The sequence below is a fragment of the Symphalangus syndactylus genome, chromosome 3 (genome assembly GCF_028878055.3).
Source record: "Symphalangus syndactylus isolate Jambi chromosome 3, NHGRI_mSymSyn1-v2.1_pri, whole genome shotgun sequence".
NCBI lineage: Eukaryota > Metazoa > Chordata > Mammalia > Primates > Hylobatidae > Symphalangus > Symphalangus syndactylus.
In genome coordinates, this window is record NC_072425.2 from 45,607,078 (window position 1) to 45,634,643 (window position 27,566).

The 27,566-nt window shown below is 41.6% G+C and overlaps 1 protein-coding gene and 1 long non-coding RNA gene across 4 annotated transcripts in view; both read right to left on the reverse strand.

Moving 5' to 3' along the window:
• LOC129479112 (uncharacterized) overlaps positions 1-18,396 on the reverse strand; it is a 45,840-nt gene extending 27,444 nt beyond the window's left edge. Inside the window, exon 1 of the long non-coding RNA XR_008656562.2 lies at positions 16,852-18,396. This is a non-coding gene — a long non-coding RNA (uncharacterized lncRNA). The remainder of the gene's footprint in view (positions 1-16,851) is intronic.
• Positions 18,397-24,314: 5,918 nt separating this feature from the next.
• Positions 24,315-27,566, reverse strand: part of SEC61B (SEC61 translocon subunit beta) — a 64,992-nt gene continuing 61,740 nt past the window's right edge. For all 3 annotated transcript variants that reach the window (XM_055271690.2, XM_063636198.1, XM_063636199.1), the window contains 2 exons: positions 26,806-26,907; positions 24,315-24,591 (listed from right to left, as the gene is read on the reverse strand). In XM_055271690.2, coding sequence (XP_055127665.1) covers positions 24,504-24,591; positions 26,806-26,907 — 190 coding nt within the window. In that variant the 3' untranslated portion in view covers positions 24,315-24,503. The remainder of the gene's footprint in view (positions 24,592-26,805; positions 26,908-27,566) is intronic.

Here is a 27,566-nt window from a genome sequence, read left to right on the forward strand (position 1 = left end):
CAATGGATAGAGTGATGTGTTTCTCACATATTCACTTGGAACTCCTTATAGCACCTCCAAAGGCAAACGTGAAATTCTGCAAAAGAAAAGAGTGCAAAGACCTCAGCTCCCACTTGTCCCAGTTTCAACCTTACCCATGTACAGAGATCATGATCTCAGCCAGGGTAGTCACAAACAGAGCTTACAAGGGCAGTGGGTACAGAGAAAAGAGTCCTGGTCAGGAGCCAGACTAGCCTCGGTTCAAGTCCCAGCTCTGCCTCTTACCATCTTCATCTTTAGCAAGATACCTTGCCTCTCTGAGCCTTAATTTTCTTATCTGTAAAATGAAGCTGTAAGCCCCTGCCCAACCTCCTCATAGGGTTGTGACAAGGATCAAATGAGGGAGAAGAACAAGCACCTTGGAGGCCATAAGCACTTTTACCTTATCCTATGGCAAGGATATGCTGAGGATTTCCAACTATAATTATTTTTACGCCAGGAAGAACATGAGTAACACAGTTACATTCCATAACAAAGGTCTATTCAACAAATGTTCACTGGACACTTACTGTGAGCCAAAAACTGTGCCAGATTCTAGAGGTGCAAGCATACATAAGACAAAATTCTGTGTCCTCTGAGACTCACTGGAAAGACAACCAGTAAATTATTCACTAAAGCAGAGTGTGGTACACAGAGGTGTGTACAAGTTACAGTGAAAGCACAGAGGAGAGTGACTAGGGCTGGAGGAGGCAAGGATGGGGGCATCAAAGGAGGCAGCATTCAAAGAGAGTCTATAAGAATGAAGAGGAACATTTACAAACCTAATAATAGACTGTTGAAATACATGAGCCAAAATGGACACAATGGAAGGGAGAAATAATACAATAACAGTCAGAAACTTCAATATCCCACCTCAGTAATGGATAGAACAACCAGACAGAAAACAGGTAAGGAACTAAAGGGCTTGAACAACCCCAGAAACAACTAGATCTAACAGACATACACAGACCACTCAACAACAGAATACACATTCTTCTTATGCACACATGGGACATTCTCCAGGATAGACCATATGTTAGGCCACAGATTAAGTCACAATAGACAACAGAGATGGAATCAACCAGAGTGTCCATCAATGGATGGATAGATAAACAAAATGTGGTATTTACATACAATGGAATGCTATTAAGCTTTAAAAAAAGAAGGGAGTTCTGACATGCAACAGCATGGATGAACTTCTAAGACTTGCTAAGTGAAAAAGTCACAAAAAGATAAATACTGTAAGATTCCACTCATACAACTTAAGGTAGTCAAATTCGTAGAGACAGAAAGTAGAATGGTAGTTGCCATGGGGTGGGGAGGGATGGAGGACTGGGGAGTTATTGCTTAGTGGGTACGGAGCTGTAGTTTTGAAAGATAAGTTCTGTGGATGGATAGTGGTGAAGGTTGCACAACGATGTGAATGTACTTAACGCCACTGAACTGAACACTCAAAAAATGATTCAAATGTTAAATTTGATGTTATGTTAATTTTACCACAATTTTTTAAAATGAATACTTTTTTAAAGAAAAGAATGAGGAGAGAGTGTTCCAAGCAGTCCAGATTGGGGAGAAAAATTTATACAAGAGAAACAGCTTATGCAAAAGCACAGAGATACAAAAGTGACTGGTGTTCTCTGGAAACAACAAAGGCATCCCCATTGTGTAAGACACACAGGGTGGCCACAGTGGGCTGGAAAAGTTCCCTGAATACCCTGCTAGGAAGTTTGGATGCCACTCTGTGGGCTCTGGGGGAATGGCATGGTCACAGCTGTGGCTTAGAACAATCAAACTAGGAGGAGAATGGGGAGGGTGGGTGGCACGAGGAGACACACAGAGCACGATACCACCTCTAGACAGACGTGAAGAGGGAAACTGCCTTCCAGACGGCCCAGCCAACCAGCCCTGTGGCCACCATCCCAGTGCTGCGGTGAGTGACTCAATCTCCTTGCCTCAAGGGGCCATCCACTGAAGGCAAGAGGGATTCCCCTGGAAACTTTGATTCTGCTGAGAGAGAGAAAGACTGAAACCAAAAGCAGGTGCGTTGGTGGGGCCTTGGGCGTGAAGTGCCTTTCTGCCGTGTCATTCTCCCCACACGGGGCCATCTGTTTGGGTGAGCCCCAAAGCCGATGGGGCCTTGTCTCCCCTGCAGGCCCACCCTGTGGTTTTCACCAACTGCAGGGAGGCAAGGTGGCTGCTCAAATGTGCATCCAGGCAGGAGGAGGGGGTGAGGGCCTCTGGAAAGTCTCTGAATCAAGTAAATGTGGGAAATCTCAGCTCTGTGACTTAGAAACAGGTGACCTTGGGCACTCCCAGGTCCCTATGTGGGCCTCAGTTTGCGTTTCTTAACGTGAGGAGCATACGAATAGAGTTATACGCTTAACTCCTAACAAGGAGTTAGACCTATACTCCTGTTGCTTTGCCCCTCCTGTAAAAGAAGGAGTTAGACCTATAACTCTGTTGGTACGCCCCTCCTCTGTAAAATGGAGGAGTTAGACCTATAACTATTAGTATGCCCATGACATTAAGAAAGGCAAGAGGTTATAGACATTACTAGACTCATTTAAGTAATTAGACAAGCAAGCATATACACACAGACACATACAGAGACACAAACAGACACACAAGCACACACACAGAGACACACACAGAGTCCAGAGGACAGGCGATATGGTTTGGGATCTGTGTCACCACCCAAATCTCATGTCACATTATAATCCCCAGTGTTGGAGGTGGGGCCTGGTGGGAGGTGACTGGATCATGGAGGTGGATCCTACATGAATGGTTATTTAGCACCATGCCCATGGTGCTGTTCTCGTGATAGAGTTCTCTCAAGATCTGGTTGTTTGAAAGTGTGTAGCACCTGCCTCCTCTCTCTCTCAGTCCTGCTCCTGCCATGTAAGATGCTTAATCCCACTTTGCCTTCCTCCATGAGTAAAAGCTCCCCGAGGCCCCCCCAGAAGCAGATGCTGCCATGCTTCCTGTACAGCCTGCGGAACCATGAGCCCATTAAACCTTTTTTCTTATAAATTACCCAGTCTCAGGTATTTCTTTTTTTGTTTGTTTGTTTTGTTTTGTTTGTTTGTTTTTCGAGACAGTCTGGCTCTGTATCCCAATCTGGAGTGCAGTGGTGCAATCTCGGCTCACTGCAAGCTCTGCCTCCTGGGTTCACACCATTCTCCTGCCTCAGCCTCCCGAGTAGCTGGGACTACAGGCACCTGCCACCACGCCCGGCTAATTTTTTGTATTTTTAGTAGAGACGGGGTTTCACCGTATCAGCCAGGATGGTCTTGACCTCCTGACCTCGTGATCCGCCCACCTCAGCCTCCCATTGTGCTGGGATTACAGGCATGAGCCACCGCGCCCAGCAGGTATTTCTTTATAGCAGTACAAGAACAGACTAATACAACAGGCAAAGCATTCTCTTTTTTAAAATTGTTATTTTAGGTTTGGGGTATATGTGTGAGTTTGGCATATAGGTAAATTGCGTGTCATGGGGGTTTGTGCACAAATTACTTCATCACCCAGGTAATAAGCACAGTTTTCTGATCCTCATCCTCCTCCCACCCTCCACTCTCCATCGCCTTGACTCTTAATAGTGGTCTACATTTCATCTCACTTTGGCAACCTTAAGTGAGTATCTCCTCTGTGGGCTCCCTTCTCTCTCTCCCTCTCTCCAGCTCCCTTGGTTCTTAACCCTTCTGCCTGCTTTCCAGGGCCCAAGTTTTCTTCCTCTTAAGAGTAGAGGGAGCACTCCAAGGGGGTTTGCAAACTGTGGATGGAAGGAGGAAAATGAAGACAAATCCTTCCCCACCTAACCTCAGGGTAAAAAAAAAAAAAAATCTACCAAATAAATACACATCTTTGAGTAAAATTAGCTGCCTCTTAGCTAAAACTGGTGCGCTATTCTACTCAAAGCACCACTTGGTTTTTCCAAAGGAAGCAAGCCAAGTACAAAAATATGTATCCTCACAGAAGAGTTTGTTGAAAATTAGATTGTCCAAAGTCAATTTACCAGAAATGTCAATTTGCCAAATGATTCACTGCATCACTGAGAATGTTTTTAACTTGATACTGTAGTTTCACCACCATGAAAGCAAAATCACTCATGTCCTAGGTAGGCAGGCTAGCCACAAGATAATGCAGCCCTGCCATCATCATCCATTGTGTTAAAGAACTGCCCTGGGGGTTGTCTTCATTACAGCCAATATCTATAATTCAGGTTTGGGATTGACAAACTTTTTTTTTTGGCGGGGGTGGGGGTGGAGTCTTGCTCTGTTGCCCAGGCTGGAGTACAGTGGCATGATCTCGGCTCACTGCAACCTCTGCCTCCCAGGTTCAAGTGATTCTCCTGCCTCAGCCTCCCAAGTAGTTGAGATTACAGGTGCCTGCAACCATGCCCATGCTAATTTTTGTATTTTTAGTACTGACTGGGTTCCACCATGTTGGTCAGGCTGGTCTTGAACTCCTGACCTTGTGATCCACCCACCTCAGCCTCCCAAAGTGCTGGGATGACAGGTGTGAGCCACCGTGCCCGGCCAACAAACTTTTTTTTATAAAGGATCAGATAGTAAATGTCTTAAGTTTTTCAGATCATACTGCCTCTGCCACAACTGCTCAACTCTCAACTCTGGCACTGTAGCAGGAAAGCAGTCCTACACCATATGAGCATGAATGAACATGGCTCGGTTCCAATAAAACTTTACTTACAAAAACAAACAGTGGCTGCCATTTGGTTCACAGATCATAGTTTATCGACCCCTAATTTAGACTAACACATTTGCCAATACTAATTTGAGAAGAAATAGAAGACCCTATTAGTGTTATACCTGAAGAAGAACTTGAATTAATAGTTTTAAATTTTTCTCACAGAGAAATTATAGGCCCCAGATGGTTTTTACAGGTGGATCCTCTAAACTTTCATAAAACAGATAATTCTAGTTATATATAAATTCTTCCATGCAAGAAATAAAAAGGAAATTCTTTAACTTGTTTTGTAAAGCTAATATAGTGTAGATAACACAACCAGCCAAGGATGATGTGAGGAGAAAATACACAAACTTCCCACCTCAAAAACATACACAAACACAAGAATTTAAAAATAGATACATAGAAAAAAAAACCAGCCAGAAAATGGACATAATTAAGCAGCGTATAGAAAGAAATACACAATGATTAAGGAAAAGAGACAGGATAATCCTCTATCTTTTCTTTTCTGTAAAAAATGGGATGCTTTAACACTAGGAATCTATTGATGTAACTAGGAAATTAAAGGGAAAAAATTACATAGTCAATCAATAGATGCAGAAAAAGAAACTTAATGAAGTCAGTCACGAATGGATATTGGTAAATAGTTTTTGCAATATAATTGGCAAACTGGTAATAGCAGGTAACCTTCTTAACCTGATAAGAAGATATCTACCAAAAAACCTACCACAAGTATCATATCTAAAAATGCAAACTTTATGATCTCTTTAAAAATCAAGAATAAGAAAATAACCCTGAATTCAACTCCTATTCAACATTATACTAGAAATAGAAATAAGAAGTTTAGGGATAGAAAGTGAAAAACAAAACTCATTATTTCTAAACAATGTTATCTTCAAAGAAAATCCAAGAGAATATATACAGCTTTTAGAACTAGTAAGAGTAATATCATATCATATCATTGTAGTAATATTATACAATAAAATAGTATATAGCAGGAAAAATGAATGAACTATATCTGTATTATTAATATGGTTAATATTAATGTAGTTAAATCTCAGGGTTAGGTAGAAAAAAAGCAAATTGAAAAAGGATAAAAGCAGTATAATACTGCTCATGAAATTTCTTTAAGACACAATACAATACCATATATTTTTGTTTACTCTTGTAAAAACACAGAAATAATTGAGACAGAGAAGTTGCTTTCTAACTTGAGAATTACTTCTGGAAAGAGAGAGAGGGGAATGGAGATGCATTTCAGCTTCACCTTTATCTGTAGTTTTACTTTCTTTCCAAAAGGATCTAAGGCAACTGTTAACATTTCTTCAATCTGGTGGTGGGTATATTTGTCCATATGACATTATTCTTCTTAATTTTCTGTAAGCTTGAAATCTTTCCTAATTAAAACCACTTTTAATAGAAAAGAAAAGGAGCCATGATGAAAACTGTCAGGTCTTTGAGTAGGTTGTGGCTGCTCCTGTGAGTACAGGAAAACACACTGAGGTCATCCTGCCCACAGTAGGGTGACACAAGCCTCTAGACCCTAAATTCTTGAGATCGCTGTGGCTTCCTGCTCTGCCACCCCACTCAGAGCTACCCTACTCTGCAGGTTCCTTGGAAGGATAAGTTTCTCTTGGGGCAGTGGACACTGTTAGAAATGAAGGCAGCCCATTCCATAGACCCCTTTCCATGGACGGGGGTCACTGTTAGAAATGAAGGCAACTCATTCCATAGACCCCTTTCCATGGACAGGGGTCACTGTTAGAAATGAAGGCAACTCATTCCATAGACCCCTTTCCATGGGCAGGGGTCACTGTTAGAAATGAAGGCATTCCATTCCATAGACCCCTTCCACGGGCAGGGGTCACTCTTAGAAATGAAGACAGTCCATTCCATAGACCCCTTCCATGGGCAGGGGTCACTCTTAGAAATGAAGACAGTCCATTCCACAGACCCTTTTCATGGGCAGGGGTCACTCTTAGAAATGAAGGCAGTCCATTCCATAGACCCCTTCTGTGGGCAGGGGTCACTCTTAGAAATGAAGGCAGTCCATTCCATAGACCCCTTCTGTGGGCAGGGGTCACTCTTAGAAATGAAGGCAGTCCATTCCATAGACCCCTTCTGTGGGCAGGGGTCACTCTTAGAAATGAAGGCAGTCCACTCCATAGACCCTTTCCATGGGCAGGAGTCACTATTAGAAATGAAGTCAGTTCATTCCATGCATGACCCCATCCTACGAACATGATCTTCCATTCCCCATCTGGTATCATCTGAAGCTAAGTTTACAATTATCTTCCATAAAACTATCATAAGAAATTTAAGACAAACAGATTTGTTTATCCTTGGGCTGAACTGCAGGCACATATAATCAAGGTGGGCATTGTCCTCTTAATCCCTTCATTTGAAGGCCAAGAAGAGTCATATCTTTACAAGAAAATTATGTTCCCCTCTGACTTCTACTATGGCTCAAGTCTTCAAACCTTCAACTACCTTTTCTAAAATACTATGAATTTGAGGCTGAGGCAGTGAAAGTACACAATGAGCTCAGCACTCGTTTTTGTAGCCCAAAGTAAGAATATGCTCAAAGAATCATGGGAACATGCCAGAAAGTCACAGGAGCCAGCATAAAGGGGTTTCCAAGTGATCATCGAAACCCATGGAATAAATCAAGTTCCATGAGACTCTAGTCACATAAATTAATAAATGAAAACATAAATAAGTGGAAGAGAGAGAAAGTCCTCCTTTGTAATAGAATGATGACTACTGAATGTCAAAAGAATGAAAAAAACAAATACCACAGAATTGGAATATGAAGGAAAAGAGCTGTGAAAGCATGGAAGGCAGAGAGTAATGGGACCCAGTGTGCACGCTGATTGAAGAACAAATATATATCCCTGCTCACAGAAAGAGAGCCTACTTCCCCAACTCCGCCTCTTCTTCCCACCTCCTGAAAAGCCCATTTTCTTATTGACTCCTCTGAGATTCAAAAGGCTCTTCTCTCTTAATGGTGCTTTCACTTGCCCCCAGATGCCCAAAGAGTAGTACCAGTGTACCCCAATGTAAACAAAAAATCGATGGCTGGACCTCCCCTTTAGGGAGAGAAAGCAACAGGGAAATGTGGGCTTCATATTTACCGAGACCGAGAAATGGAAACGGGCTTCGTGACTTTCTTGATGTGTGACCTTGAAAAGCCCACATTCTTTATACTCCGATTATCTCATCTGTACAGCTGGGATTAAAATTATTTCTCTACTTCACTGAATGGCGATCCAATTATTCACCATGTGAGAAGGTGCCTGTAAACCACAATGCCAGCAGATACTGAAGGTGTTATAGAATTCACAGAGATTCTTAAGAAAGGGCTGGGGAGAGCCAGTGTGGTCCACCTGCCCGACAGGCCAAGGTCAAAATCATTATTCTTGACATTTGAATAATACACTGAACCCTTTTGAAAAATAACACTCAGACAGCAAGCACTGACTTAAAATACTTTTATTATGATGCTTTTTCTATATGAAGAAACATAGAGCTAGGTTTTGACTTCTTATGCTGTGAGAGCATCTTTTAAAGAAGAATGTGAATAATGGCGTCTAGGAACCTCTGGATTGAGGGCCTGAGAAAAACAGTGGAAGTGGAAGAGCAGCCTCTTGAAAGGGAATGTCCAACCTCTTCCTCTTTTTCGTCTTTCCCACAGAGAATTTAACTAGCTGTGTTCGGATCAACATGATGTAAAAAAAAAAAAAAGTTTCCATCCTGGCTTACATGGTGAAACCCCGTCTCTACTAAAGTAAAAAAAATTAGCCAGGCGTGGTGGTGGGCGCCTGTGGTCCCAGCTACCCAGGAGGCTGGGGAATGGCGTGAACCCAGGAGGCGGGGCTTGCAGTGAGCGGAGATCGCGCCACTGCACTCCAGCCTGGGCGACAGAGTGAGACTCTGCCTCAAAAAAAAAAAGTTTTGATTTTTGAAAAAAATCAACTGTGTGCTTGCTTCTTCAAAAGGAAGACTATACCAGGGCAGAAGATATTCCTATAAACATTTATGACTGACATCTGTAAATATTTATAGTATTAACTTTTTGTGGACACACAGTAGGGTGGGGCAGGGGTACTGGCATCCAGGCGAAGGGTAGATGTTTTGGTTGTTTCTATCCTGTAAGGACTGTCTGATGGCTACAAGTGTTAATGAAAAGCCAAACTGTATTGATCACATTTAAAAGCTCTCTCTCCAGAGTGGGCTATGCCACACTGCAGTATATTTATACAAGGGAATACTCTATAGCTATTAAAATGGACAAAACATAGCTACATGGTACAACAGAGGTGAATCTCACCAACAGAGCAAAAAATGCAAGTCACACAGAAGACATACAGTGTGATTTCATTCATATAAAATTCACAAACAGCTAAGTCCACTCTGTCATACTGGGATGCATACATACGTCATAAAATCAAAAAGAAAAGCAAGAAAATGATTCTCACAAAAGGAAGGCTGGTGATGACCTGGGGAGGGGACATTGGGAGATTATGGGTGCTTGCAAAGCTCCCTTTCCTGGCCTGAGTGGTGGTTACACAGGGGTTTCCTTAATTATAATGTAATTTGTGTAATTACGATGCATTAAGATGTATTTTTTAAAAACATTTTCTCTTCGTATAGATCACATTACTCAAAAAAACAAGGAGGAAAGCTGAAGCAAATATGACAATATTAACTAATCTCAATACCTGAATTAATATCTGAATTAATTCAATTAATAAATTGAATATTGAATATTTCAAACTCTGCTGGGTCTATATCATTAATTATTATACTGCTATATGAAAAAAGCCAGGCCAAAAAAAAGATTACATACATTATATATGGAATTTGATATTCCATTTGTATAAAATTCCAGAAAATGCAAACTAACCTAGAGTGGGAGAAAGCAGACCAGTGGTTGCCCGGGGGCAGGGGCTTTCAAATGAGCCCAGGGAAACTGTTGGGGATGATAGATACGTTGATTATAATGATGGTTTTGCAGTGTATACTTTCATTAAAATGTATCAAGTTATACTCTTTAAATATGTGCAGTTTATTGTATGTCAGCTATACATCAGTAAAGCAGTTTAAAAAAAACTCCCCTGTGCCTTTTCATATGTTTCTCACAGTCTTCAGTATGCACAGACCGCTTTGGAAATGAGGAAGATACTTTTAAATGGTCAGAGAAACCCAAGTACCTTGAAGCTGTCTACCAGAGTTGTATGTATGCTTGTGGTCAGTCATGGGTTTCAATTATGTCAATATATTTCTGTTCTGCTTTTGATAGAAAAAAGAACTCCACGCTCTTCCTTTCTGTCTTTTCTCCTCTCTCTTCTCTTTCTTTTCCCCTCTTCTCTCTGTCCGTCTCTCTCTCCCTCCCTTCCTTCTTCCCTGTCTCCCTTCCCCTTCTCTCTCCTCCCCTTCTCACTCTATTTCCTTTCTCTATCTCTCCCTCTCTCTCTCCTCCCACCCTTTCTTATCAGTCTATTTCCTTTCTCTGTCTTTCTCTCTTTCTCTTTTTCTTTCTCTATCTCTCTTCTTCCCCCTCCTCTCTCCCTCTTGCTCTCTCCTTTTCTCTTTGGTTCTCACTCTTGCTCTCTATCAGAAAACACTTTTCTTCAACTGAGCAGGCAGCTTTGGGAGACATGACAACACTCATAATAATGACAAATGATCATTTCTGTCATTTAATAGCATTTTATAGTTCACAACATGATTTCTCATATCTGTCTTCTGATTCTCACAACAATCCTTGGAAAATAAAAAGCAACTGTAACCGCTTCTGCCTTCTAAGGAGGGTGGTAGATTTCACAACAGTGGGAAAGTAAATTTCTTTACTGCCCCTTCTACTTTCAGAGACTGTTAGTGAAGACAGCAGATGAAGGACAGAGACATTTCTTCTGCTCCAGGTCCCCACCCTTCAGCAATGGCATGGCCTCTTAGTTTTAATTAAAAAATGCATCCCTGGCTATGCAAACATACATCCAGAGCTGAATTGGGGGTTGCAGCAAACACTGCTGTTGGCCTATCCAAAATTTATTCTTTAGGGCCCTGACTTTTTGGTGAGCAGAAATGTGTCCCCACTGAAAAATTAGATTTCTTATCCTCTCTTCTAGATAAGAGCGGTCATGTGACTACCTTCAGGCTAATGGAATGAAGAAACTATTGCATAGCATTGGAAATGCTCCCTAAAAAAGTGGCTGACTCTGTTGGCAGTTCTCTTGTTGACCTTCCTTCTTCCTCTACCCGAAATATGAGGACAGTGAGCTTGTGCTAAGTACACCAAAACAGAAACACAAGAGGAGATAAGGACATTAATGAGATGGTAGCATTACCACATCAGCCCTAGAATGCTTCTGTGGTTTGGATGTGTCCCCTCACCTCAAATTCAGGCATTGCCAATGTAATATATTTAGTGTGGTTTTTTAGAGGTGGTCAGGTTATGAGGGCTTCTTCTTTGTTAGTGGAATTAAGGTCATTTTAAAAAAGCCTTCACATAGCGGGATTTGGCTAGCTTGCTCTTCATCTCTTCTGCCATGTGAGCATGCAGCGTCCTGCCCTTATGGTGGATGCAGTCTTACCAGACAATGAAACTGAACCTCTTAGTGCCTGAATATTGGACTTCAACACCTCCAAAACTATGAGGAATACATTTCCATTGTTTATACGTTACAAGTCTGTGGTATTCTATCATAGCAGCCCAAAATGGACAGGTCAAATGCCTACTTCAAGATTGCTTTTACCTGAGAGAAAAACCTTAGACCTCATTTAAGGCATATTTTATAGGTCTCTGTTGGGCCAAAATATAGTTTCTAAATGATAGAGAATTGATGAGCTTAGTGATTCTGTGTTTTGAAGTGAAGAATGGGGAATTTCTGGGATGAGCCCTGCAGAAAGGTTCTCTAAAAAGAAGAAGCAACAAGCAACACAGTGATGCAACTTCTCTTTCCTCAAGTCTTCTATAATGGCAGCTACATGTGTGTAGATGCTTTGTGTGCTTATAAGGGGAAGTCAAGGAAAAGGGGTTGCATTTCCTCAACAATGTGGTATGAGACCAGAACAGCACATGTGAGAAAGCAAATTGATTCATCCATGAAATTAATTTAAAATAAACAGGATCTCAGAGGTAGAGAGGACAAGGAAACATTAACATTCATACCCTCCCCCTTTCCTACCCAGAAAGTCTAGAGAAGCTTCTCTCACTACACTGGGGTGACTTTTGAACCAATACCATTTGCATCTCACAGGAGAGGTGCTAAAGTTAGCATTGGGATAAGAGGAAGTCAGCTCATTTTATAATGAAGGCCAGAAAGGTGAAGGGACAGCTGGATTGAAAGTCAGCTCTTCCAGCTTCTGCACAGCAAAAGAAACTATCATCAGAGTGAACAGGCAACCTACAGAATGGGAGAAAATTTTTGCTATCTACTTATCTGACAAAGGGCTAATATCCAGAATCTACAAGAACTCAAACAAATTTACAAGAAAAAAACAACCCCATCAAAAAGTGGGCAAAGGATATGAACAGACACTTCTCAAAAGAAGACATTTATGCAGCCAACAGACACGTGAAAAAATGCTCATCATCACTGGCCATCAAAGAAATGCAAATCAAAACCACAATGAGATACTATCTCACACCAGTTAGAATGGTGATCATTAAAAAGTCAGGAAACAACAGGTGCTGGAGAGGATGTGGAGAAATAGGAACACTTTTACACTGTTGGTGGGACTGTAAACTAGTTCAACCATTGTGGAAGACAGTGTGGCAATTCCTCAAGGATCCAGAACTAGAAATACCATTCGACCCAGCCATCCCATTACTGGGTATATACCCAAAGGATTATAAATCATGCTCCTATAAAGACACATGCACACGTATGTTTATTGTGGCACTGTTCACAATAGCAAAGACTTTGAACCAACACAAATGTCCAGCAATGATAGACTGGATTAAGAAAATGTGGCACATATACACCATGGAATACTATGCAGCCATAAAAAAGGATGAATTCATGTCCTGTGTTGGGACATGGATGAAGCTAGAAACCATCATTCTCAGCAAACTATCGCAAGGACAAAAAACCAAACACCACATGTTCTCACTCATAGGTGGGAATTGAACAATGAGAACACTTGGACACAGGAAGGGGAACATCACACACTGGGGCCTATCATGGGGTGGGGGTGGGGGGAAGGATAGCATTAGGAGATATACCTAATGTAAATGACGAGTTAATGGGTGCAGCACGCCAACATGGCACATGTATACATATGTAACAAACCTGCACGTTGTGCACATGTACCCTAGAACTTAAAGTATAATAAAAAAAATTAAAAAATTAAAAATAATAAAAAAAGAAAGTCAGCTCTTCCAATGTCAAGGTTTGTCTGTTTTTTATAATGCCTTAGTTACACCTGGACTCAAGAGGAAGAGGGAGAGAGGAAAGAGAACAGCAACCTAAGCAACCAGATAGGCCATGTGGGTCCTGGCGGCCAGTGACAACAGCTATCACTGCCAATTCCCTTGTCATAAGCATGTTTACGTTGCCTCCCTCTCATGGAGGTGTGTATATGAAAGCCAGGTACATATAGGTATTTTAAGGGCTTCTTATGGTAGCAAGAGCATGAAGTGTAAAAATCTAGGCTTGAATCCCAGTTCTGCCTTTACTACCTGCATGACCTTGGGCAAATTCCTTCCCCTCTCTGGGCCTCAATTTTGTCATTACTGTCAGGAAGGAATTGGCCAAATTAAGTTCTAAGGTCCAATCCTGCTCTAACCTTCCAGAAGCTTATATAAAATATATCATTAAAGTAAGATAAAATCTATTAAGCACTGAGGCCTGGCGTAGTGGCTCACGCCTATAATCCCAGCTATTCAGGAAGCTGACACATGAGAATTGCTTGAATCAGGGAGGCGGAGGTTGCAGTGAACCGAGATCGCACCACTGTGCTCCAGCCTGGGCAACAGAGGGAGACTCTGTCTCAAAAAAAAAAAAAAAAAATCTATTGCGCACTGAGAATAAACTCAGCTTTTTATAAATAGATGTGGCATAACAATCAGAAGCCATTATTTAACAAATTGCAGTTCTTAGGGGAACAGTACAGATCTATAACTAGATGAGCCACGAATGCACAGTTGCTTATTCCTATACTATCCTTAAATCACTCCATTACTATTTTGATAAATATTACAGCACATTTCTAGATCTTCACACCTAGGTACCTCGGTACCTCCTTTAAACCTTGAAAATAATTTCCTTTAAATAAAAATCAAATAGACATAATGAGAATTTAAAATATGTTCTGGTACTGGCCCAATAGCACAAGAGCATGTGACATGAAGCTATTATAGTAACATCAGCAGGGCCATGGGAGGATTTTATTAGACATATCAGATACTTTATTAAACACGCCAGAGCCTTCTCATCATAAATGCAGCCAAGCAGCCCCAGAGTGATGGAGGGAAAGCCCCTTGTGAGCTCTAATCTCTTTATTCTGGTATTTAATAAGTATGAATTAGCAGGGATGGATGGTATCGTTTACAAGTCATCATGAACCCAGGAAAAGGGTGATTTCAAAGGTTCCTTTGGGGTCGTTGAGGCCTTGTCTATAAAATGTGCCTGGATTATCTGGGTTCCTCTTCATCCACAGTACCTCATCTTCAGCTGCACTAGACTCCCAAGAACTGGGTAAAGGGAGACTCTGGAGTCTGGAACCCTCACCTGCAAGTACGTCACTGAGTTAGCTACAAAATCCTTCTCCAATTGTTCAATCTTGTTCCCTAGCAGCCTACACTATTGTGCCTGAGTAGGGAATAGGGAAATGCTTCCTGTTCCCTGCAACTGGAACGCAGTTTAAATACATCACACATGTACACAGAGCTCTTCCTTGACATTTACAGAGTGGCCCAAAGAAGGCAGGGATTCCCCAAGAGCTGTGAGCTCCCCCATCACAAAAGGTCTCCTAACAAAGTTAAAGGCTGAATAGAGGATTTCATAATCAAATTGGGAGTGGGGAGAGAAGGTTGGCCTAAGGGACTTCAGTTTCCTTTTCAGTCCTAAAAGTTGAAGATTCTATGACTGATGCAGGACCAAATGCTACTCAATGTTGATAATATTTGTTATTTAAGGCTTATGTGCCAGGACACTATGCTGAATACTTTACTTCAATTCTTTCATTTAACCATCACATGAAATAAAAGTCAGCCCCACATCCCTTTTATATTTTATATGGTTCTATATCTGATTATCCACAGACCAGGGAACTGAGGTTCAGAGGCAGCTGAGCCACAAGATCACATGGCTCATTAAGTGCCAGGCAGGGTCTGAGGCCCACCCAGAGCCTGTTCTTTCTACCTCTCATGGGTGCTTCACCCACACAGGGGCAGGGTTACACAACTGGATTGTAAAGCGAGCTTGCCAGAGCTCCAGCCTGAAATCGTTCCTCCACCTCTCATCACTGTTTGTCAAGGATCTGTACAGGAAAACAGGAGATCCAGGGGTGATAGAGGTGGGAAAATCAAGAGTTTGTGGGCTGCGAGGAAAAGACTCAAAGGTCAAAGCCTTTTAGCTACTGTACTGTGAACATGAGAAAGATGCTCAGGAGTAGGTTCATCCCCAAGAGGGACATTCCAGGGAAGGGAAATTCTAACCAAAAGTATTCCTTTTTCCTTTGAGTCACAAGCTTAGTTCCTCTGGGGGACCTTGGCCAGGCAGGATGCTTGAGGCTAGAGCCAGCTCTTGTTTCCCCTCTTCACTGTGCAAATCCCTCCTGGCAGAAAGCCACCCTCTCTCAAGCCTGGGCTGCTGTTTTTAGAGCCCCCCGCTACAATCCGTTCATGGCCTGAGCCCACCTGAGGAGCCTGAGGTTCTCTGGCTATTCACAGATGCTGAGATTAGAGTCAGTAGAAGGTGGAAGACAAATTTAAGAGGCCTGGCTTTCTCTCTCTCTCAAAAGGCAGCCCCCAGCAGTGTTTGTTCTCAGAGCAGCCCTGGGAAGAAAGATGGTCACTTTCCTTTCTCCCAAAGATAATTGAAGAGAAGTAAGAAAGTACCTGTGCTTGAAAGCAAAATGACAACAATTAATCTCTAAGCACAAGGCCTAGCCATTAAATTCTTTGGAGAAACAACTTTAGGAGTTTAATGACAATCAAGAGCATAAAATTGAATTAAGAGAAATAGTAATTAAATCAGGAAAGAAGTTTTTGCAAAGGGGATGGTAAAGGAAATTAAAACCAGTAATGCTGAAAAATGTGGTGGGCAGAGCTGGGGGAGGGGAGGGCTTGGTGGAGAAAAGCAAAGAGCCAAGCACAAAGCATACTGGGTTGGGAGATGCAGAATGTATGGCACTCAAAAAAGGAATCTGGAAATTGTTCTTGAAAGACCAGGTGTCTAGCACTTCCAATTTGTGTCTAAATATGCCCAAATCCTAATGGGGACAAGCTTTCTTTTATGAAAATAGAAGCATCCCCTTGGATAAAGTATTTTTTTTTTAAAGCTGTAGACTTAAGTAGGGTGACCAACAGTCCTGATTTGTCCAGGACTATCTCAGTTTTTGTACTCAAAGTGCCATGTCCCAGGAAACCCCTCAGTCTGGAGAAAACCCCTCAATCCAGGGCAAACCAGAATGGCCACCCTAACTGGGAGGCAGACAGCCCTGGCTCCCCTCTCTGCTATTCAGTCAGTAGCTATAGAACTTTGTGTGAGTCACTCTACCTCTGTGGGCAACAGTTTTCTCACCTGTAAAACAGGTTGTCATGAATTCCTCAAAAGAGTACGGAAGTTGCTATATGTCAAGATATCTAGAACAATGTAAATGTTGGAAAAGCTTTCAGAAAAAGTTTGATAAAGGGGAATTGAAGTTAAGAATATTGATAAAACAAAATATTAGCAAACACAATCCAGTAGCACATTAAAAATAATACATCAGGACTGCTTTGGAAGTCCCCAAGACCACCATATGTTCAATGATTTTCTAGAATCACTCAGGTTTCAATATATAATTGTCCTCACAGTTAAGGATCGTTACAGGGAAATGACATATATTAGTCTGTTTTCATGCTGCTGATAAAGATATACCTGAGACTGGGAAGAAAAAGTTTAATGAACTTACAGTTCCGCACGGCTGGGGAGGCCTCACAATCATGGCAGAAGGCAAGGAGGAACAAGTCACGTCTTACATGGATGGCAGCAGGCAAAGAGAGCTTGTTCAGGGAAACTCCTGTTTTTAAAACCATCAGATTTCATGAGACTCATTCACTATCATGAGAACAGCGCAGGAAAAGACCTGCCCCCATAATTCAATCACCTCCCACCGGGTTCCCCCATGACATTCAGGAATTGTGGGAGTTACAATTCAAGATAAAATTTGGATAGGGACACAGCCAAACCATATCAGGACACAACAGAATCACCAGAGGAAAAAGACATGGGTGGAATGGAGAAATTCATGCACAGTCTTCCTATATTCTCTCCCTTCTGTAAGGGACACTGCAAGCAAGTTCCTTTCTCCAGCAACAATCAATGCAATAATGTTTCTGCCCAGGAAGCCTGTTAGAGACTCAGCGCCCAAAGTTTTTTTGTTGGTGGCTGGCTACATGGGCCTCTTCTGCCTGGCAACTACCAAAATTCCAGACTCTCAGAGGAATTCCCTTCCTCAGAAGGAAAGCTAGTGTACTGGATAAACCACATTGTCAATCAGCCCAATCAGCCTTATCAGTTAGGGAATGATTCGAATGCCAAGTTTTCAGACACCAGCCAAGGGCCAACCTTGCAAACAGACCATTCTAGAAATAGCAGGGTCTGGCTGGCTATGATAACTCTTTTCAGCACAATGACCAAGTGGAGTTCGTTCCAGGAATGAAAGAATACACATAAGTGATCACTAGAATCTGGCTCCCTAAGCTGCTATGTATAACAGCAAATCCCAGCTGGCTGTGCCTTCGCTGGTCCAAGTTCTATACATGGTGATGTGAATGCCATCAGCTCTGCTAAGCAAACTGGTCACTACCAGATTCCCTGCTAAAAATTTACCATCAGCCAAGGTCTTCTTGGCTTCTCAAATCAGAACACTGGATTTTTCTCAGTTCACCTGGAGATGAGCAACTTGAGATGACTAGATTCAGACCAATCTAAATAGAAACAACGCTTGCCTCATGCATAAAGAGGCCAACTTTTTATTTACAATAGAGGATATATCCTTCTAGTGAGCCAAAATGCTTGTGTTTCAAATGTGGGGTACCACCTTTCTCAAGAGTAAGATATCTGGAAAGCATAATCAGTCATCAGAAAATTGCTTTAAGCCAGGCACGGTGGTTCACACCTATAATCCCAGCACTTTGAGAGGCCAAGGCAGGGGGATCACTTGAGGCCAGGAATTTGAGATCCTACCTCTACAAAAAACAAAGTTAGCCAGGCATAGTGTTCACGCCTGTACCTCACCTACTCAGGAGGCTGAGGCAGGAGGATCGCTTGAGTTCAGGTAGCATGTCTTCTGATATAGCTTGGATATCTACATAGTGTCCCCGCCCAAATCTCATATTGAAATGCAATCCCCAATATTGGAGGTGGAATCTGGTGAGAGGTGATTGGAGCATGGGGGAGGTTTCTCGCACTGCTATAAAGAAATACCTGAGACTGGCTAATGTGTAAAAAAAAAAAGTTTCATTCACTCACAGTTCCACAGGCTGTACAGGAAGCATGGCCAGAGAGGCCTCAGGAAACTTACAATCATGGCAGAAGGCAAAGGGGAAGCAGGTACTTCTTACATGGCCCGAGCAGAAGGAAGAGAGAGGTGGGGAGGTGCTATACACTTTTAAACAACCAGATCTCATGATAATTTACTACCACAAGAACACCAGAGGGGAAATCTGCCCCCAGGAGCTAATCACCTCCCACCAGACCCCACTTCCAACACTGGGGGTTACAATTTGGCATGAGATTTGGGCAGAGACACAAACCCAAACCACATCACACAGTCTCAGGTATTTCTTTATAGCAGTGCGAGAACAGCCTAATACATCCTCTATAGAAAGAGGCACTGCTATGCAAAAAAGAACAGAATGAAGGGCTCTGTGGTCTCTCAGGGCCTTCCAGCTCTACAGCTATGACTGTGCATCCCAGCATGTGCTAGTACACACACAAAAAGGTGTACTTCTCCAGACACAGTGCAGAGAACACAAAACAAATAGTACCATGGTTACAACTTCAAAGAAGAGAAAGGGGGACAAATTTAACACACCTGTTTGGGTGATGGGCCTAGAATAAAGTATAAGCCCAGTGACCCTAGCCCCACATTGTGATTTCTGCTTTGGGCTCCTGCTTTAGGGAGTGGAGACTCTCAGTTGGGTGTTCTCAAAATCTGCTATGGAGCAGCTGCAGATTCCTTCCAGGTGTGCCTGATGCATGTTAAAGTTTGGGAACCACTCATCTAAGCAGCAAGTTGCTCTATATTCTACAACCCAGACCAATTTATATAGATCCCTAGAGGAATGAGAGTGTTTTCTCACTGGCAACTGTATTATTGAGTAGAACAGGAAAGACATTAGGCGCATGCAACTACATGATTCATTATCTACGATGCGTGTGACCAGAGTCAATGGGAAGAAAAATGAGTATGCATGTTAGCAGGACTAATTTAATCTTTATGTATGTAATTCAAATTCTTCCCCTCATGTCTTCATTTGCTTTCTGAGGCATAAACTTCTAGACCTTTCCTTAAAATGGAGCAATCCAGACTTTGTATGACTACCCCTTTGATTCCGATTTAGTGCATCTGCATGTTTTATCTTATTTTAATGCCTTCAGCATGGGAAAGAGACCCAGTTGCCAGAATGACCAGGAATAGCATTTCAACTGTTTAGCCCTTACTCAAACCTTAACCCTACTTGGTCAATTTCACTGTGTTCTAGGCTCACCTAACATTTGTGGTCACAAAAATGCAAAACACTGCATTTCTGCTAGCTGCTTCTCCCTATTTTGTCTCTGTAAGTCTCATGAACTTGACTTTCTCCTAAAGTTGCTAACATAGTTGATTTTATTTTTACTAGCTAGCCTTGGTGTCTTCACTCCTTCCCCTTTGATTAACAATGCCCACTATTCAAAGCCTACCACTTAGTTTACCTACTTCCAGAGCCTACTCTCCAGAGAGGTCAACAGGATGCACAGGCTCAAAAGCGGGTTCATAGGGCAGTACTGGAAAGAAGCCCTGGTCTGGAAATAGGAAAGACTTGTTCTGGCCTCTGTTCTGCTGCAAACCTGCTGCACAATCTCAGGCAAGTCCCTTCCCCTCTCTGAGCCTGTCTCCTCTGTCATACAATGGAGAAAACCCAGTGAACTCGCAGCCCTTCCAGCTAGGGCATCTCAGGATTCTCTGCTTTTCCTGTTGGACAAGCGATCATACAGTATGGATTTCCTGGGGACAGTGCCAGTTTTGCAATCCCTGGCACCACAGCCCATGCACCATGAGCATACTAGTTCTTAAAATGTGGTCCTATTTGATTTCACCAGTGGCAGGGGGGTTTGAGAGGGCTCCCTACTGGTTTTCATAATCACATAGCCATTTCTAATTTGTAGGCCCAGATAAGAAAAGGATCCTAGTATACAAATGCCCAGTCCATTTATGCTAATGACCTTGCCAGGTCATTTCTAAAACCCCAATAAAAGGGTATGGCACACAGTGCTCAGTAAATGTCTGCTGATGCCTAAGCACTATGCTTTCTCTATAACTGCAAGAGCTCCATAGAATGAACAAAGCTCAGAAGGAGTGAAATACAAAAACCAATTCCTTCTGCAGAATCTAAAACCTCAAACTAAAGCTATTTAAGGCTTGAGTTACATCAAACAACAGTGGGGCACATTCTTGGGACTGTTATTTTTAAAGGCACTACCTTTCAAGCTCTATTGTTGTGACACCCTTCCCTCACCCCAGATACTTAAGAATCCCATCTACGTGACTCTAGTAGGTCAGTCAAAGATCTGCAGTGAAATCCCAGCTTTTCCACTTATCAGCTGAGTGGCTTAAGCTTCAGTTTCCTCCTATGTAAAATGGGGCAAAGAGCAAACTCCTCATTAGATTGCTGATTAAATAAAAAAACCGTATCTCTAAAATTGTTGCAAATAAGCACTTGTTAACTGTTAGTCAAGGAGTTAAGGATGATCTACCCCAAAATATGCCGATTTGATATACTGATTATTTAAGGAACTGTAAGCACTTAAATAACTGTAGTTGTGGAAAGGGTTATCTGACCTGTACTTTCCTACATGTAGCAAACCATAAAAGATCCTTTGAGGAGGATGCCTTCCCCATACGAAGGTGAGAAAATACCAGGCCCTGAGCATTGCTGCTGCAATGAACCTGTACAAATAAACTTATTGAAGACACCCTTATCTTCCACTATCTCTACAACCCTCAACCCCATATATCTCCTGATGACTTCCCTAGAATTTACTGCCCCCATCTCAGATTCCTTTGCCCTGTCATTTCTTCCAAATTTATTGTTCTTTGTCTAAAACCTGTAAGAGTTTTCTCCCTTGGCTATTTCCTAGGGTCTTTACTCTCTTGTGAGGGTCCCCATGTACAATGTAAAAATTAATACAATGTGCATGCTTTCCTCCTGTTAATTTGTCTTGTATCAATTTGATTCCAGACCCAGCTGAAGATCCCACTGAAGAACTAAGATGGTAGAGATGATCTTTAGCTTCCCCTACATTAGCTAGTTAACGCAGCATTCTTACAGCTTTCTCTCGTCAAATCTCTTATCTGGTGGGAATTACCACACCTATACTCATTCATGCATAAGAAAAGTGAGATCCAGAGAAGTGAGTTGCCCAAGATCACACAATTGCTTATGTTTTAGGGCCAGCAGTTGAACCCATGTCAGGAACACTTCCAATCACAGAAGATGGAGTAAAGTAGATACGCTAAGTTTAGAAGGTGCACCCAAACAATCAAACAAACTTGGTCCTGGCCCTCCTCCAGCATTCGAAGAGAGGAACAATGGCTCTGGAGCTACCAAGGGGCAGCTTTATAGGAATCAAGAGCATGGCTCTCTGCACATAGGAGCTCCACATGCTTGACAGTATTTTCTGTTGAATGAATCCAGCTTTGTAGGCATTTTCATCTATTTTAACTTGATGCCAACATTTGCATGATTTCAGAACATCCTTTTCAATTCTTTCTGTGGGGACACTGGCACCTGGAAAAAAAGACTGATGAGGACAGGTGTGGAAACAGAAGCTACAACATATTTAGCTTCTCCCAGGCACAGATGCTATCCTCATCCACTGTCTCACTGGAACATGTCTAGGGTAATATTAGGGCCCAGAGACCCTACTCTTTCTAATCCCTACTAGTTTCAGGGACTCACTGGGCCTTTTCTCTAACATATTTTTTCCCCAACGGCTTAACAGGCTCGACCCAAACCACAGTTATAATGTAACTCATTTTTCCAGTTTTCTTTAATTACTTAGAGCTTCTACTCAGCATGTGCTAGCTTATGCATCCACCAGAAATGGTTAGAATTATAGTCCATGCTCAAGGGAGACTGAGGATTTGTTGGGCCAAGGTAAAGATTTAATTAGTTAGGCTTTCAGACTTACTATAGATCCCTATCCCCTAGGGCTCAGGAAACAACAATCTAGGAATACCTATTAAAGAGAATACCTTAAAGAGAAAGGAACACAAAATGTACTATAGACACATAGTATTATTGTTCAGTCTTTAAAAAGGAAATTCTAACATATACTACAGCTTGGATCAATCTTGAGGACATTATGCTAAGTGAAACAAGCCAGTCACAAAAAGACAAATACTACGTGATCCCACTTATGTGAGGTCCACATGGGTAGGGGCAGGGAGAAGGAGTTATTGTTTAATTCGTGGAGTTTCAGTTTGGTGACGGTTGCACACTATGAATGTACTTAATATCACTGAATTATATACTTAAAACTGGTTCAGATGGTAAATTCTATGATGTGTATTTTACAATTAAACAAACAAAAAAAAGGAACAGACTGGACACGACGATTCTCAGCTATGTATGAGCACTGTATCATCAGAGCCCAAAGCAGCTACATAATACATGTTGTACATCTTTATGCCCAACCACCCATTTTCCTTCTCTTCCTTCTGCTGAATGAAGCATCTCCCTGTTCTGCCACTGAAACTAGCATCTTATAAATCACTAGCTCAGAAAATTCAGTGACTTTCAGCTAGTAGTCCACTAGAGACCATGGCTAGGCAGATGGGTGCAGCAAAGAGAATGCACCCCTCACAACCAAACAGCTCCCCCATGTGGCTGCAGCATCTCCCCCAGAGGAAAAGGCCCCTCTGGACAGAGGGACAGATTTCTTTTCCAAATTAAAGGCATAATTTTTAGCTATGATTGGTACCATCAAACTCGGTATTAGGGAAAAAATCCATTATGGGTACTATCATCTTTAATCTCTTCCGAATGAAATTGAGACATTTTTCCCTGCATTTCAAAAATGAAGACACCTGTTTCATGTAGTAAGCAACACACAGGATCCAAGAACACCAGTTTCCCATCAATTTTTTCCCAATAAAATACCATGTTAGAATTTACAAGAGCTCACTTACCGATATATTTCCCTAGGAAATCTTTTTTAAAGATACATATTCTCATCATTTAAATTTGACACTTTGAATCTAAAAGTACTTTACAGCTAGGATTTTAAAGAACATTTAAGAAACTGCTTAACCGTTCAGACTTTTTCTCAAAAATAGGCTTAGTGTATGAAAAAGATGTTTTTAAAATTATCTGTTTTTTCTTAACTATTAATAATATACCTCTTTATCATTTTGTGACTCTGTTGGACAACTAGGACACTTCCCAGGGAATGCCCTCTCTTGTCAGAAATTCTGGCGTGGAGTTCTGGCTGGAGTATGCTACCTTTGAGCAATTCTTAGTATTTCTAGGGCGTACCAGAAACTGAATATTTATACCCAATATGGCAACATAAGCTAAGTGAAACCTAAGTTTTATTTCTGGTTAGAATTATATCGACTCAGTGTAGAAATGCTAGTATCTCACTCTGATTAGGTAAGTCTTACCAAATTTTGAGAAATCCAATTTATCAAATGAGTTATCTCAAAATGGGTTTAACAATAAGAGGTAGATGAATGGAAATCCCGGTCTACACTCATAAAATTAAGAACTGAGAAAGAAGAGGCAAAATATAATCTATGGCCCTATTAAAGACAAAGAACAGACTGCACCAACATTTCATCCAAGATTTCTGGTTTCTTGTTTGATTGTTCTCCTGAGTACTAGCTTCCTTTGGACACAGATCTGTCTGATGGAGTCAGAGACACACTCCTTGATAACCACAGAATACCCAAAAGGACAATCACCAGGACAGAAATACCTAGAAGAAAACAAGCCAAGGGCAATTACAGAATCTTGGACTTGAATAACCACATGGTCATGTGAGGAACTGTCAATCCAACAGAAAACTCAATATTCACAAGACATATTTTCCACATATTTACTTACAAATCTAAAGGCAGAAAGACTAAGGGCCCTAGCAGTGAGGCATCGACGATCAGACTCAGTATAAGTGAATTAAAAAGTTTATTAGCCATAGAAAAAAACTGATTCCTCAAAATCAATTACTGATAAATCCCCTGTAAAACAGCAAGCTTACAGAAAATTTCTCTCATGAACAGATAGTCACTATACTTTTGGTCCAAGAAATGTTGGGTTTTTTCCTTCTTCTTCAGATGACAGATGGATGTAACTGAATCTATGAACGAGTGTACTTGCCCCAAATGTGCAACATAAATACAGAAGCGATGAACAGAAGACTCATAACCAATACTGGAACAGGGCCACTAGAAATAAGAAGAGAAAGCATGCTTACTTTTAGTAATAATATATTATTAGATCTGCAATACTAAAGATTGCCTAGGGGAAAAGTAGAGGTAAGGAAGGCAGCACTCGAGGTTCATCCAGAAACATTATTTATATCATTTTAAAATATTCCTAAAATTATTATTGTGGATACTTTTGAGGGTGTGATGATGGCATTGCAATTGTGTTTAAAAAGGACGAGTCCTTATCTTTTAGTAAAACATACCAAAATATATACAAATGAAATGATCTGGTGTCTTGGAGACATTAATCTAATTTCATGTATTTGTTGTCTTCTCAAATAAAAAGAAGAAAACTCTTTCAGTGCAAATGAACCAATTACCAAACTTTTTTTTTTGTTCAAATTAAGATTTATTTAAAGACAACCTTCTGAATAAGACCTAGTATTTGCTAGCACACCAAGGTGACTATAGTAAAAAATAATTTAATGGTATATTGTAAAATAACAGTATAATTGGATTGTTTATAACACAAAGGATAAATGCTTAAGGTAATGGATACCCCATGCACCCTGATATGATTATTACACATTGTATGGCTGTATCAAAATATCTCACATAACCCATAAACATATACACCTGTATACCCATACAAATTAAAAATTAAAAGACAACCTGCTTGAGAAGGGTTTAAAATGAGTGTCCTGAAGAGCAAGGGGCTTCAAATGTTCTCTCTGAGGCTGGGTACAGTGCCTCATGCCTATAATCCCAGCACTTTGAGAGGCTGACACCAGGAGTTAGAAATCAGCCTGGGCAACACAGTGAGATTCTGCTTGTACAAAAAATTAGCCAAGCATGGTAGTGCGCACTTGTAGTCCCAACTACTCAGGACTAATTAATCCAAATTTATCCAATTTTGTCTCCTGGAGTAAAGATCACTTGAGCCCAGGAATTCAAGACTACAATGAGCTATGATCATGCCATTGCACTCCAGCCTGGGCGACAGAGCAAAACCCTGTCGCTAAAGGAGAAAAAAAAAAATATCTCTGAAATACTCAAAATACCTCCACCAAAGACCAAAAGGTTGGCAGTCAGGATATCCCCACCTCACATATCCCCAACCCCAAGAATTACTTCCTAGATATATTCTCACATTATCATATAAGTCTCCAATATAAGAGAAAACAAGAATTCCAGGCAAGGCTTTGTAAACTAAATTTGTGATCCAAGTCAAGGTTCTGGTCAAATTAATTAAAACTAATCCAAATTAATTCAATTTTGTCTTTTTTTTTTTTTTTAACCAGATGGACAATATGCAAAGAGCATAGGACTTAATCAGAATATCCAGTTCCACCTCTTGTTGTGTGTCTTTGAGCATGTCACTTTGCCTCTCTGAACCTGAGGTCCTCATCTACAAAATGGTAACATCTCTCACCTCACTGGATTGCTGGGCAGATCAAACTAGACAACAGACATTGAAAGTTCTTTGCAAAGTACAAAGTGCTATGTAAATGAGAGTTGCTGTTATTATTCCGAATCCTCATCCACCAAGTTTAGTCGGGAAACAGTTGTAGGCAGTGGTGTTCTGGAATCTAACAGAAATCTGTGGGATCAGATCTGCCACACAGTACCAGAAACCCTGAGCAAGGCATGGGGACAGGGGTCCCTGGACACCCATTTCCCATCACCTAATGAGCACTCCAAGGCCTAAGAACTTGCAAAGTGGTATTATATGTTCACCCTCCTGAGTCTACTCACCACCCACCAAAGGCAAAGAGGCCAAGAACTCCTGGTAACACAGTCTAATGGGAAAACCTCCATCAGGTTGTAATAATATCAGCTTATGCCTTCAGGAGAACTTTGAAAAATCACCCAATTCCTATTCAAATGATTACTCCTATTTCTCAGTACGGGGAAAGAACACCAAATGAAGAGCAATTTCATCTAATTAAGCAGTTTTCCCTCCAGTTCTCTCTGTTCTCATTTATTTTGACATAGCTCCATGAAGAACTTCCTTTCCTTTCCCTCACTCCATGAAGAGATGTCATTCCTGGCCCTACATTGACTAATCGGTTGATAAACAGGCAAACCAAACCCAGTCCGCCTGGCACAAATGAGGCTGTTGTGTACAGTAAATCTCATCAAGGCAAACGCTACTGGTGACAGAGACAGAGTGCTGCCACTGCTGCTCTGCTGCCACTGGACAGAAACACAAGGACTGTTCCCAAGACTTACACTTTGAGCCCAGGTGAATCTTCTGTGTAGAATCGCCACATCCCCCCGGTGCCTGCCGAGGTTGTGCGGCCTGCACTCCTTGTCCCACAGCTGGCATTTTTCCTGAAAGAGAGGAAAATGTTACAAATGGCCTTTTCTGGAAATTCTTAGAATAGCGTTATAACAAGGCCAGGCGCGGTGGCTCACGCTTGTAATCCCAGCACTTTGGGAGGCCAAGGCGGGCAGATCACGAGGTCAGGAGATCGAGACCACAGTGAAACCCTGTCTCTACTAAAAATACAAAAAATTAGCCAGGCGTGGTGGCGGGCGCCTGTAGTCCCAGCTACTCGGAGAGGCTGAGGCAGGAGAATGGCGTGAACCCGGGAGGCGGAGCTTGCAGTGAGCCGAGATTGCGCCACTGCACTCCAGCCTGGGCGACAGAGCAAGACTCCGTCTCAAAAAAAAAAAAAAGAATAGCATTATAACATATGCTACCATTATTACACTGTTAAGGAACCAAAAAAAAAAAAAAACTTTCTTTGCTAGAATACACCCAAATTCCTGCTTTTACTCCTTTGATCATGATAACCACAATGAACTAAGTGCCTACCTGATGCCAATGCATACAATAACCCTGAAAAGCAGTCACGATTTTTCCATTTTATAAATGAGGCAAATTGGTCTCAGAAAAGGTTAAGCAAAATACCTAAGACCCTGCAGCCAACAGGTGGCTGAGTTGGGACGTGAACCTAGCTCTGACCCTGGAGCCCATCTGTATGCCC